We start from the raw sequence: 14,639 nt of genomic DNA, 5'->3' as shown, positions 1-14,639 counted from the left end.
AGGTGAAGGGAGAGTGGGAAAGATTTTGGAACTCAAAATTAAAAAAAAAATGAATGTTAAAAATTGTTTTCACATGTAATTGGAAACAAAATAAAAAAATAAACCCATTGCTTATCCAAGGAACCCAAACCAGGAGGCATCCATTTTTTGCTCTTCTTGCCTTTTTGTTGTTTTTTAGTCATGTCTGGAGTTTTCTTGGCAAAGATACTAGAATGCTTTGCTATTCCTTCTCTAGTTCATTTTACAAATGAGGAACTGAGGCAAATAGGATTATTAAGTGACTTGCTCAGGATCACACAGCTAGTAAGTGTCTGAGGCCGAATTTGAGCTCAGGAAGATGAGTCTTCCTGACTTCAGGCCCAGCACTCTATCCATTACACCACCTAATTTACCTTTTATGTCAGTGTATTTATTCTTTCCAAGAACGCATCGTGCAGATGCATTCTGGAATCCCCTGAACCAAATCTTAAATGCCTTAGTGTCTAGGAAGTTGCTGATATCATCTGAAGAGAGTCAGTCACTCAGTCAACAAGCCCCCCCCCCCACCTCCTTTTTAAGTATTTACTATGTGCCAATACTATGTTAAGTGTTGGAGATGAAAACAAAATGACAAAAACAGTCCCTGCCCTCAAGAAGCTCACATTCTAATAAGGAAGATAGATATAGCCTAGATAATATATACAGAGAGAGAGAGAAAAAAAAATAGTGATTTCAGCTTGGGGGACTGGGAAAGGCCTTCGCTAGAAGGTAGACTTTAAGCTGAGTCTTGAAGGAAGCCAGGGAACTAAGATAAGGTAAGGAGCCAACATTTACGCATGTGCAGTTACAGAGATGGGAGGTAGAGTTGTGTATTCGAGGAACTACAAGTAGGCCAGGGTGGATGGACCATAGAGTTCATGGAGGAAAGTAGAGTTTAAGAAAGTTGGAAAGGTAGGAAGGGAACAGGTTGTAAAGGGCTTTAAATGCCCTAAAGAAGAGTTTTTAGACTCTTCGAGGTGCTAGGGAGCCACCGGAGATCTATGAACAGGGCAGACACACAGTCAAGCCTACACTCTAGAAAAATCACCTTGGCAGACGAGTGGAGGTTGTATTGGAGCTGGAAGAGACTTGAAGAAAGAAGAAGACTATTATATTATCCCAGGCAAGCTGTGATTGGGACCTGAACTGTGTGAGTAGGTAGAAGGGGCCATATAATATGAGACATGTTGTAAAGATGGAAACCATAAGATTTGGCATTGGATTGAATAGATGGACTGAGTTAAAGTGGAGAATAAAGGATTGGTTGTGAGTCTGCATGACTTAGAAGGATGTTGGTTCTGTTGACAGTAATAGGGAAGAGGGAAAATGTAGGGAAAACATCATGATTTCTGTTTTGGATGTGTTGAGTTAGAGATGCCTCTTGATATGAGGTTGAGGTGTTCAAGAGGCAGGTCGTAATGGGTGACTGTAGCTCAGGAGAGAGAATGGTGCTGGGAGTCATCTGCCTAGAGATGACAGTTGAACCCTTGGAAGATTAGATCTCCAAGTGACATAATATGGAGCAAAAAGAAGTGGGAGTCCTAGGCTGAAACTTGGAGCACATCCAGGGGATCCGTTAGTAAATGTTTAACAACCGGTTTAAAAAAAATATACAATTTTAGCTTTAATCTGCATTGATGCGTTCTTTAGTCTAGACAGTCAACAAACAATAAGTCAAGCCTTAATGTATGACTTGTCAGTTTCTGAGTTTGCTGATTTCTGATGCTCATACTAAAATTTTAACTACCCAGTTAGAGCTGGCTCAGGTACACCCCAGGGACACCTGCATTTAGCTGTCGTGATATGGACGAAAAACTAGCAGAGGAGACTGAGAAAGAACAATTGGATAGATAGAAGAACCAGAGGAAATGCAGTGTCACCAAAACCTAGATAGGGGAGGAGACCCAGAAGGAAAGAAAATCACTTCTGTCAAATGCTGCAGAAAGTTGAAGAGGGGTAAGGACTGACAAAAGAGTGTTAGATTTGGCAATTAAAAGATCACTGGTAACTTTGGTAATGACAGCTTTAGTTGAAAGATGAGGTCAGAATGCAGACTGCAGAGGGTTTAGAAGAGTGAGAAAACTTGACTGTAGATAGCTCTCTCAAGGAGTTTGGCCATGAAGTGAGGCGAGATATGAAATGAGAGCTAATGGTGATGGATCAATCAGGTGAGGATTTTTTTGATGTTCATGATGATGTTGGCATGTTTGTAGGCAGCAAGAAAAGGATCTATAGATTGAAAGAGATAAAAAATAAATGTGTTGAGGCAGCTAGGTGGTATAGTGAATAGAGCACTGACCCTGAAGTCAGAAGGACCTGAGTTCAAATCTGGCCTCAGACACTTGACGTACTTACTAGCTGTGTGACCTTGGCCAAGTCACTTAATCCCAATTGCCCTGCCTTCCACCCTCCAAAAAAAGCAATAAATAAACAAACAAACAAACAAATAAATAAATGTGTCATAATGGATAAGGATTTGGACTTAGGTTCAAATTCTAACTCAGACTCTTAGTTATTTGACCCCAAGAAAGTAATTTAATCTCTCTTAGCCTCAGTTTCCTCATTGGTTAAATGGAGAAAATAATGACACTTCATAACTTTGTTGTATGGATCAAGTGAGATAATTTATGTAAAGTGTTATGTAAATGTGAGTTAGTATTATTATCATCATCATAAGCTTAAATAAGTCCAAGAAGTTCTCAACTACCACCAGGGACCCTTCAGTTTTCAAAATGTCTCCCAGTTTACAGAGCCAGCCAATTCCAAAAACTCACTGCTATGTCTGAGTACGAGTCTCTGTGAGTTCCTTTTGAGCTGTTTAAATCAAATGGATAGGGCTCAGTGCTTTCCATGGAACCCTGGGATGAGCTCCAGCCTGAAACTGAACTTTTGCCATAGTTTGCAGGCCAGATTTAATTTATCCCTTTCTAGATTGGGGTGGAGAACTTGCAGCCTTGAGATCACGTGTGGCCTTCTAGGTCCTTGGGTGTAGCCTTTTAACTGAGTCCAAGTTTTACAGAATAAATCCTTTTATTAAGGGGATTTGTTCTATGAAGTTTGGATTCAGTCAAAGGGCTGCACTTGAGGACCTAGAAGGCTGTGTGTGGTCTTGAGGCCATAGGTTCCCCACCTCTCTTCTAGACTCTCAGGATAATCAGTCTCTTGAAGCCATCCTGAATTTCAAGGTGTCAATAGGTAGCCAATGTCCTAAAATAAGATGACTTTTATCAGGGGTAAGCTTTTTCCTAACTTGGTTCCAATATCACTAGATACCTTTCTGTTCATTTATAGAGGTTCTGGCCTCCTGGAGATTAACTAATCTAGTTCCCTATGCTTTTGGCATTATTTGGAAAGAGGTAGCAAAAGTAGTATTGGGGTCTCACAACAATCTGGAATACAGGGGAATTCTTTTGACTTTTCTGAGAATTGTTGCTTTCTTTGCAAGGTGGGAAGAGGCAAGGAAGATTAGAAAGAGAGCCAAAAGTGGTATCGGTTCTGTTGGCTTCAGCAGTATAGTTCCCAGAAGCAGCTATGTGCACTATGCCTATGTGTGAGGGTTGGGATCCCACAGTGGGGTGCCACAGTGTTCATGAGTAAATAGAACTTGATGGCCAGAGATAGAGGATTTGGAAGTGAAAGGGCCCTGGTGGTAGTGAGGTCTGAAGTAAATGTTAAGATCATTAGCCAGCTTTACTCATCAGAGAGCGGAAAAGCCATAGTGTCTAAAGAAGATCCACAGGATCACAGTCAAGACTGGGGCTGCTAGTGGAAGGCAAGGTTGCAGATCAGGGATCAAGGGTTTGGTATGAGATAAATAAGAAGAGGCTGAGCTAGACAGGGAAGGCGGCATTTTTTCTATATCCACTCTTGTAGTGACATGAACGTTTTAAAACTCGACTCTCTATAGCTACCTACAGCCTCCAAGTTCTCTCAAAATCTCTGTAATTAGAGAATTGCCAACACTGATTGCTATTCTTATCATCTTCCATAAAGAATGCTCCTTGAGTTGAATTGAAGTGAGTAACAACTGTAAAGCCTCTAAAATGCCCACCACCACAATGTTATACCTAATTTTTATTCTATCATCCATTCAGGGCCATGTCAGACTTAGATTTTCTTGTGACTTTCTGCATCAATTAACAAACATTGATTAAGTATTTCCTATATGTCAGGCATTCTGTTAAGATCTAGGGATAGAAAGAAGGCAAAAATAGATCCTGATCTCAAGGAGGTTACATTCTAATGGAGGTTTGGTAACATCTTCACTACATTGTGTAGTAAATATTCATTCATTCAACAAGCGTTATTTAACACCTACTATGTACTAGGCACAATCTTAGCAGCTGGGAATACAGAGAGAGAAATGTAATGTATCTTGGCTTCAAGGTACTAACATCTTTTTACTTAGATTTTACTTCAGACCCCCTTATAGCTACAAGAAAAGCTCTGAGGCAGCACAAAATGGGATATGAATTAAGCGTCCAAATAGATTTCCCTCTAGGGAATACTCTTCAAAACCATGGTAAAATTCAGACATGTCTCCCCTCTTCCTCTTATCCTAATTTAGGTTTTTATTTTAAGACACTCTGAGACATGTAGATTGTGTCTACACACTCAAAGTGAAGTGGTAAATTGAAGCAATTATATGGATGATTCAAGGAGGAAAAAAAACATTCTTGCCTTAATTACTGGGGTATCTTTGGCTAAAAATTATATTGTCTTGAATTATGCAAATAATCCAGATAATTCCACTGGAATTCTGTTCTAGTACCTTGTCATGGCACCAGAGTGGCCTAGACTGCTCATACTGGCAGAACCATAAGCCCAGCAGGTCCTACCAAGCTGGAAAAGCATCTGGTATGAATCCAGTGAAGAGACTATATGTGTAGTCTAAGGACCAACCTGGCTAACTTCAGAGAGATTCATCACCAACAAAGTTAGCTTAACAGGCAGTAAATTTTTCTTCTGGCCATTAGGGAACTCATGAACACCATCCATTAAGAGGAGACAGGTAGCAGTAGAAGGACCCTACCCTACCAATGAAACCACAAATTCTGAAAGTATTTATATGTATATGGAATATGTATGTAGTTTGAGTGATATACTTAGGGAAGAGACCTTATAATTATTTAGTTTGTACTTAAGTTAGTTTTCCAGTGAAGAAACTGAGGTCAAAACATGAAATGACTTCTTTGGAGATACCTAGCAGCAATGTCAAAACTAAAACCTGGACCTCCAGACCTTTCTCTTTCTGGAACCCAATGACAGTTGTTTCAGTTTTCTATTGTACTTTATTTAGTGTGCATATCAGAATGTTAGCATTTCTCCATAGTGTTGTCAGGATAGTTAAATCTCTTTCAATCTGTCGCTTTTCTAAAACGATATTTTTGATGGTGTTGTAATCCAGGTCTGGGCATGTGGTTGATCAAAAAGACTAATGTGTTAGTATCAGTCCTGGAAGAGTTGTGCTCTCCTTAGTTATTATAGTTGTTATTGGTGAGGCCTATTACTTTATGTGACTCTGCTTTTTGTCTCTGAGGGGCTGCACTTTTCAGAAATATTCATCTTGCAGAATAGGTCCCCAAGGCTCGGATCTGAGCCCCAGCCTGCAGGAATCAAAAGCATCCTGTCTCAGACACTGCACTGAGCACTGGAGACTGCAGCTGATGTATTCAGGCTGACATTGAGGAGTGTACATGGTACGTTTTGGATTTGCAAAGTGCTTCCATCTTACCTCAGTTTGGCAGGTGAGGAGTTGAAAGTCCATACATATTAAGTGACTTGCCCAGAGTCATCAAATCAGTGAATGGCAATATCGATATTAGGAATCCTAGTCTCTGAGTTTCTAGGTCATTGCTTACTCCCACTGAGTCATGCTGCCTCTTTTTGGTCTTATACTTAGCCCTTCTTGGAATTCTTTCATTCGACCATACAGGCTCCTTTTAGAAGTCCTGAAGACTTGACTTTCCCTGGTGGTTGATAGGAAGCTTTGGCTGATGGCTTTCTCTGGGAATGAAGACAGTTCAATGAAAGCATTTGAGATTTGTATATGAAAAGAAAAAGGGGGAATTAATTTAAGCTCTTACATTTGAATTTGCTGTAGCTAGGAGGCAGGGAAAGAAATCAAATCCCTAAAAACACCAGTGTCTAAATTAATGAAGAGACTGCTGGTTTCTGTTTCAGACCTCACCAGGTGGGTCACAAAGTTATTTCTCCTCCCCATACTTCCCCCACACCCCTATCCCCTCCCCCAGCTAGGCTTGGTGATTTTTAGAAAGGATAGAACCATCAGAAAGACGTCTCACCGTCTGTTTCCTGCTGTGGCTTTGTTTGAAATGACTTGATGCCCTTTTTATTTAAATCCCAGTTTATTTGTGAAGTACCGATGTTGGGTGCAGATTAATGTATGTTCTCCTGCCTCTTTACATTGTGTTCATTGGAAATGCAATCACTCCCTTTGCTCCTCCCTGCCTCCCCCTCCCAAATTACGAGTTTAATAAAGGCAAACAGTTATGCTTAGAGCAGCAACCATCCCGTGATGCCAAACTGTCTTTTGGATCTTGATAAGTATTTATGGTGTGTTGAGAAACACAAGGGAAGCCGGAAAGAGCCCTTTGCTAGGTAGAATCCTCTGACTCGTCATCCACTATCAAGAAGGCTCTTCCAAGTGACTGAAGCAGGGGAGCTGAGCCAATCAGAGGGCTCTTTCCTGGCTCTGTCATCAGTCCTTGTTGGGGAAGGGTTTTGCTTTTATGCTCTGTATTTGGAAGGCAGATAAAATGCCAGGTCTGGACTGCCTCTAGGGATAACCTTCCCCTCTAGGATGTGAAGGAGTAGCATCTTGGCTGGAGAATCCACAGAAAATTGATAAGACAGGCTCAGTGCTTCAGCACAGGCCTTTTCTACCTTTTGACCCAGCTGTGGTTTTGTAGCAATTTTGCTTTTGTCCTTAAAGAGGTGCTTTGGATTATCAGAGCTCCATGTACGACAATTTGTACCTGCATGGATTTGAAGATTCGGAGGCGGTAAGAATTTTCGTAGCCTTTTCCCTCGACCCTCCTACTATCCCCTGCCTTCTCTCCCTCCCCCTCTCCCCATTACTAAAAACCTAACAGGCAATGCAGGAAACATGGAGCTGAGATCAAGCATCTTTCCGATGTTAACTGACTGCTCTGTTAATGTATTATATACAGTTTACAGTCACCTGAAACAATCCTCCATTACATAATTTCTTGTCAAGCAGTTTTTTTTTCTTTTAAACAAGGATGACAGCAAAGGTTTAAAAAGATTATAGGTTATCTTGATATATAGACTGCCCAATCCACATTTGCCCTGACAAGGTGTGACTGCTTCCTTATAGAACCAGTTTTGTTGTTGTTTCTGTTTTTAACTCTACAGAAAGCTGTTCTAATGAATATACGTTTTATGTCAGCTGGGTTAATAAGAAAAGCCCATTCATTATATAATACTTATTCTGAGCTGGCATGAATGGGGAGTTCCTGAGTTGCTGTCTGGGTTATTTGCTTTCTGAACAAACAACTCGTGCCTATCTATTGCTTCTTTGTTAAGAGAATCAGATGCATGTGTCCGTGATAATGTAATACTGTAGTACTGTGTCACAGTGGCAGTGTGTAGGGCTCGTGTACTCTCCCTGAAACGCTCACAGACATTTGGTTTAGAAAACTGGACTTTGGGGATTTTTTAGCCTATTGGCCAGGCTAATAAAATTTGTTCAAATCTGGATTATGATGGTCAATAAAATCTCTCCCCAATCATGCCAATAGGGTGTTAGGTAGCTTTGAGTCAAGAACAGGGATGATTTCCTGGTTCTTTCCTCTAAGTCTGCTATTGCTGGTGGTAGTTCTTGCTTCTTTCTTCAGCAGTTACATAGAAACCTTGCAAGGGAGAATTATTTCTTATTTTGGGAGGCAAGGAAGAGGGCACGCTGTGGGGAGTCTGCTTTTACATGAACACTGTGCTATACATACTGTCACATATTAAATAGAAATATGTTACATAAGGTTCTGTGGCTAAACACAAAATAAAAAGATTATAATATAAACTAGTGTATACGTCAATGCAGACGTATGTACCAAATGATGTGATGTCCATGGGAGATAAAATCCTCGGTTCAGATAAGGCATTCCATTCTTTTGCCTGCGTGCTTTGGTGGGCACCAACTTTAATTCTGCAAAGTGTAACCTCTCAACATGTTGCCCAGCACACTAGTAAATTATCCAGCTGTCAGTTTATTTTAGGGAAGACAATCTGAAACCCTTGCAACTGGACTGGAGAAAATATCAAGTGGGAGTTAGGGGTGGGGTGGGATGGGGGAATGTAAAATACAAGTATTTGAATTTTGCGAATCAGTTTCCCTAGATCCTCCCCAAGATCTGATTATTTTTATAACTCTTCTCTCTGTACTCAGTTATGAAATATTTGATGCCTCATTGAATTTTGTACTTAAGTTTTATTTTCTACCATTAGTTCTAAACTTGGGCATCCCATGTACACAAATGGATTGGAGTTATTTCAGAGGTGCCTCTTGAAACCAACTCTGTTATTAACAGAATCAGCTAGGAAACAATATTTCCAGCTCCACATTCTTGAGAACTGTTTAAATTCCTGATGCCCTGGTTCGGAGGGGAACCATTATGAGTGTGAAGGCATTTTTTTTCTCAGCCTCATGGGACAGAGTAGCTTAAGGGGAAATTAAAACTGCATTGACTTGGTACGACTCAGGTAGCCAGGTTGCTGAGTAGTGGGTTGGTACTGCAGTGCTGTACTGTTGGTGACTAAGTGGTTGCCAACGACCGAAGAACCCTTGGGTTGAGCAGATCTGCGGAGGTGAGGAACGTGGGGGAGGCCTGTGAAATGGAGGAACTGATCAGGTGAATCTCTGATTTGGGATGCTTTTAACTGGGTGGGTTAGAACTTTTTTTTCTCTTACTTAGATGCTGGGGAAAAAGAAAATATTCAGGAGGATGAACTGCCTGTAAATGCTCATTTGAGTTTATTTGTTTTTATAAGGAAGAATAATGTGATGTGTTACCCAAGATGGTGTGAACAGAGCTTCAAGCCAATGGAGAAGACTAGGCCTAAATAGCTGTGCCGATGAAGTGACAAATACAGCCACACCTGGAGTATTCACATCCTCAGCAGTCATTCTCAGTGCAAATGCATTTATGGCTGTAAGTGTGTGGGTTTGCACAGATTAAAGCAAAACACTCTAAACAGGTTTGGTGGATAGGAATCCAAAGGCTTTCCTCAGATGGTGAACTGCAGCCAGATAACATACAGACACTGAGGGATGAGTGCACTTCCTTTTTGGGGGTTGGGAAGCCATCCACCATGGCCTGCTACTCTCTGCTGTGGGGAGGGCTTTTGGGGGAGGTGTTTGGTGGTGATCTTCCCCCCTCCCCCCATATGCCAAATGACTCTGTGGTTATTCTGTCAGCCTGTAATAAGCCAGTGTTTCTTAGGGATGAATGATTTATTCTAAATATTTTATTGTACAGAGAACAACTCATATTGTTGAAGTAAATTGGAGGTCTGATCAGCCCTCTTTGGTAAGAGATATACATATGTTTATATTTTAAATTTTTTTCAGATGGCTATTTGCTTATTGCCTCTGTATTTTACAGAGAAAAAGGTTAGGGCTCATTGATATCAGCTGAAGTTTGGGAGTTTCATGTTCTTGGGTCCTTACATGACTTTGAATAAGTCACTTAAACTTTGCCATGGTTTCAGGCATGAAACCTGTTTGTTCTGAACTAGAATCTGAAAGATTCTGTGTATGAGCTAAGTGCCCCATGCCTAGAACAGATCGTCATGTAGGAGCCAGTGTAGACTCAACACCTCATGAACATTTTTCATCCTGTGCCCCATACCCTCTTCAGGACAAGTTCAATGGTTAGACCGAGCTAATTAGGATGAACTATCTGTATATGCAGATATTGGATAAGGAGTCTTTATGATGAGGGCTAGGTCTACACACCAGTTCTGGGTTTTTTGAAGTGTTCAGACATAGACTGTTGCTACTGTATTTTATCCCACAAGGCTACTTATCTCAGTCTTGGTAGCTGAGGTTTCTGCAGTGACTAACCCCACTGTATACCAAATTTTTTTTTTCTGATTTATTACTAATTTAGGCAAGTGGTCACTGTGGGACAAGTGGGTGATTTAAATGGAAACTCTCTATATGTTGTTTGACATTAGTGGAAATGCTCTAGGAATAGAATTTATTTGTTAAATGATACACAGATATTTTTACTGATGGCACAGGCTTTGAAGCCACAACACGGACATTATTGCAACCTGCTGAGTTTTGTAAAATGGTGAAATGATTATGGTTTTCAGGGTAGGCAGTGAGGTACAGTGGAAGAAGAGCTAGATTTGGAATCACAGAAGATTTGGGTTTGAATCCTGGCTCTGTTAACTTATTAGCTGTGTGAACCAAGGCAAATCACATCACCCCTCTTGGCCCTGGTTTCTTCACTTATAAAATGAGGAGGTTGGATTAGATGACCTTTGTGATCTAACTCCAAGTCTAGGATACTATAAATTGTATATTAAAGCCCCTGTCAACTTTACAGTTGTTTTCAGCATCCATAGCCTGGTTTCACTGATGAAACTACAGCTATTCCCATATTCCTGAATTTTTAATGACTTTGAGGAGGAGGCTTAGAGTTTATCAGTAAACAAGTTGCTTATCCTCAGGGGTGCATATTACAGAAGGAAGTGTATTCCTTTTAAGCATTTTCTACCATAAAAATGAACTAGTGAGCTATTTGTATTGATATTATTTGACATTCCCTGAACACCAAAAATGAACACCTAGATGAAGGTGAATTGTACACAGTTAAGAATATACACAATTAACACATATATAAATATAATGAACATATTTTCTTTATAATCCATGTACCTTCTAAAGTAATTACCTATAAAAGTTTAAAGATTCCTGTGTTAACCCATAAAAATATTCCTTCCATGTAAAGTGTATCAATGCAAATGTCTACACATACATATGTATATTTCTGACTGATGATTAATGTAAGATATGTACAATCATAAAACTTTAGAAGGAAAATTAACTACTTTTGACAATAAAACAAGGTCCTTAAGATTGTTAATAAGCATACTTTTGAAGATGCAAAGATAGTTATTTCTCCAAAAGATATACCAAAGTTCTTTTAAGTGTAGATAAATATTGCTGTGCGACAGTGGCTAGTGTGATGCATTTGGAGTCAGGATGATCTGGGTTCAAATCTTACAGCAGACCTTTATTTGTTATGTGATCCTAGGCATGTTACTTAAACCCTCTGATCCTCAGTTTCCTTATCTGTAAAATGAGGAAACTAAACATGAAGACCTCTAAGGCCCTTTCCAGCTCTAAATCTATGATCCTATAAGGAGGATGAGTCTCAAAAAAAGAAAGATTTGAATCCTCTGAAACATTTGGAAAATTCCCATTTGGGGTAACAAAAGAGCTTAATTTCTTTTGCAAACAACATGAAGGCAAAAGTCAAGGGAAAAAAATCTTATGGTATGAGAGAAGGAAGAAAGGAAGGAAAGAGGGAAGCATTTGCTTGGTTGGCACTGTGCTAAAACCTCAACAAATATTTAATCCTCACAAAAACCTGAGAGGCAGATGCTATTATTTTCCTCATTTTACTACTAAAAAAACTGAAGCAGACAGAGGATAAGTGACTTGCCCAGGTCATGCAGGTGGTACATGTCTGAGACTAAATTTGAACTCAGATCTTCCTTCTGGGGGGTGGGTAGGCAGAAGTATCCTTTATTGTATGGGAGACAAGAGCATCCTATTATTAAATCAAGAAGTGTTTCCTGTCCATCTTCAGAAAATACAAAGATTTATTAAAAACAAACAAACAAATAACCCAAGTGTTTGAGCTGGATCCCTGTTGTATCATAGGTTAGGAGAGCAAATTAAATGTTCCTTATCTTTTGTTTCATTCTGTAAAGTTGAGAACATAAATTTATCCTCAGCTTGGTTATTCTTAGGATTTGTGAAAAATTTGCTAGGTTAAAGATTTACAGAAACTTTTCTTCAGTTACCATAGTTTTCTTGGAATTACCATAATTTAGACTTGTTAAGGTGGGTTCTAGATGTGGTCATAGCAATGATGTTGTTTATTATTCAGCTGAAAAGAAATAAAGGGCACCTCAAATTGACCATGGTTTCCTTGGTCACTGATTAGAGGTCTTGGAACCACCTTTTTATTTTCTTCACTTATTTAGGAAGTCAAGTAGGTGTCATGGTCACTTCTTGCTTTCTTCCTCCTACTTTCTCACTTTCACATCTGATCTCTCCCTGGGAATCATTCTCTTAAATCAATAGCCAGTTTAGTTCAAATATTTATAAAACAATGATGAGGAAGTCACAGTTGATTATATATGGTCAAATTAGCTTCATCCTGATTCATAACTACAAATGGGTCTTAGACTATAGGAGCTGTTATGTGAATTGTGCTGCAGCTCATAAAGGGGACTGGAGTATGAGTTTATAGGATCATAGATCTTAGTGCCAGAAAGGACCTCATAATGCTTTAAGGTTTGCAGAGTGCTTTATAAATAATATTTCATTTGACTCTCAAGATAATCCTGAGAGGTAGATATTATTATTCCCATGTTACCTACCAGGAAACTGAGGCACATGGGTGTTAAGTGATGTGCCCGGTCATCCAGCTAGTAAGCATCTGTGGCAGGGTTGAACTCAAGTCTTCCTGACTGCATATTCAGCACCCTCTCCCTTGCTAAACTAAGGCACAGTGGGGTTAAGTGACTTGCTGAAGAATCCCTAGCTGGTAAAAGCATCAGAGCAAATCTCTCACTACCCCTGGAAAAATAACTCAAATAATATATTCTCCTTAGAGTCTTTCAGTAACACTGTTTCCATATGAAAAGGATAGCATGACTTTTTGTATGGAGATTTAGCATTAATCTGGGAAGGAGGAAATTTTATTTTCTTTTTCTCTTGACAATTGCACCTCTCTCTCTCTACACCCTCTGTGTTCAGTATGGGTCCCATGTTTTAAGTATGATGCTTCTTGTCATTGTTGTCATGACCTAAAATTCTATGATTCTTTGGTTCTAAAACCAGAATGGACCCTAGAGAGCATCTAATGCAACCTTTTAATTTTACATATGAGAAAACAAGAGACCCAGAAAGATGACGTTATTTATTCAAGAACACAGATAAAAACCCAATCTTCTAATTCTTGTCTGACTCCCTTGGCACTTAAAGCCTGCTGCCTTTGTTCTCCCTTTAACTTTTTATTCTTAGGTTCAACACTCAGAAAAAGATTTTTATAAAGTTATATCATCTGAATACTTATTTTTTAATATATTCACTTTTTTCCTCCTTGGAATTTTTGTCTTCATTATTATCAAATTGGGCCAAAATACCTAGAGCATTCTATTGAATATTGTACAAAATAAATCCTTGCCTATAGGATTTTAAAATGAGTTGAAAAGCTGTCAATTTGACAATATAAAACACAACTAAAATCTGAAAGCTTTTCCTATCCTATTTGAAGCAGGTAAGTCAGTCAACAAACATTTATTAAGGTTATGCAGGCCACGAGTACTGTAGGAAAAACACCAGACAAGTGGGGAATAAATTTAATCAGTCTTCATCTCTCCAGTTGCTGAGGACAGAACACCAGTGGGAATACAGAGTATTGTGCCAGAGATTAAGACAGTTAAACAGCTGGATAAAATAGCGATTGCAATTTGGGAGTAGTAGGTTTTTATATTGTGAACTTTGAACCGAGTGACTTTGGAGGGTGTCAGTCATCAACGAAACTATTGCAGTTGTTACTATGCACTTAGCCATAGAAAAGGGCAATGCAGCGTAATATCTCATACTTCATTTTGGTGGAGTAGATAGATAAAACCAAAAGATTTTTACAATCTTGATTAGCAACAACTCTAAAGTGACACCTGTTATTTAGCTTTTCTGATTTCTAACCTTGTTTCTGATCAGCTTCTGATCCTGACCATTCTAGAACATATACATGAAGAAATAAGGTCTGCATGATTGAAGGGACTTGACCAAGGCCATACATTTGGAAGACCTAAAACAAACCCAGATCTGCTTACTTCTTATTCTAGTGGGGTTTCCCCTATACCTTAGGGTCTTTATGAAAATAATTGGGGTTGTTTTTCTTAGAGGAGAGAAGGCTAAAGGATGCTTTAATTACTGTCTTCAAGGAAGATGTTGGGGAGTCGTTGTCCATGGAAAACTGCCCAAGAGGAAATAGGTTTAAAGCAAAGTAGAAGTAGGGTTTTTTTGGAGGGGGGAGTTGGAGTTTTGCCATAATGAAAGAAAGAAAAAAAAACATCTTGACTGTCAAGGTTATAAAACACAGGAAGAAGGCTATAATTTCTAGCCCTCTTTTCAAGAAGGAAAAAGGCCATTATCTCTTTTGAATGGTTTAAACATTCATTTATTTGAAGTTAGGGGGCTGGGCCAGATGAATGCTGAAGGTTCCTTTTAGCTCTGGGTTTCTGTGGATTTCATGATAAAGTTTAGTTGTCAACTAATAACAATGATGCTGATCCTACAGAATGATTTTTAACTTAAGCACTTGACT

The 14,639-nt window shown here is 39.3% G+C and overlaps 1 protein-coding gene across 3 annotated transcripts in view; it reads left to right on the top strand.

Moving 5' to 3' along the window:
• CACNB4 (calcium voltage-gated channel auxiliary subunit beta 4) overlaps positions 1-14,639 on the top strand; it is a 354,950-nt gene that overhangs the window by 181,874 nt on the left and 158,437 nt on the right. Inside the window, exons 1-2 of one of the 3 annotated variants that reach the window (XM_069080851.1) lie at positions 6,670-7,043; positions 9,049-9,209. The exons of the other annotated variants lie outside the window; for them this stretch is intronic. Of the exons in view, the coding sequence (XP_068936952.1) occupies positions 9,204-9,209 (6 nt within the window). The 5' untranslated portion in view covers positions 6,670-7,043; positions 9,049-9,203. Of the gene's footprint in view, positions 1-6,669; positions 7,044-9,048; positions 9,210-14,639 lie in introns of those variants that run through there. 3 annotated transcript variants of the gene reach the window in all.

Source organism: Petaurus breviceps, unplaced genomic scaffold, assembly GCF_028583685.1.
Source record: "Petaurus breviceps papuanus isolate PSGF00001 unplaced genomic scaffold, PetGlider_PUasm1.0 91133, whole genome shotgun sequence".
Classification (NCBI taxonomy): domain Eukaryota; kingdom Metazoa; phylum Chordata; class Mammalia; order Diprotodontia; family Petauridae; genus Petaurus; species Petaurus breviceps.
Note: the sequence above shows the minus strand (reverse complement) of the source record. Positions and strands in the feature narration are given on the sequence as shown.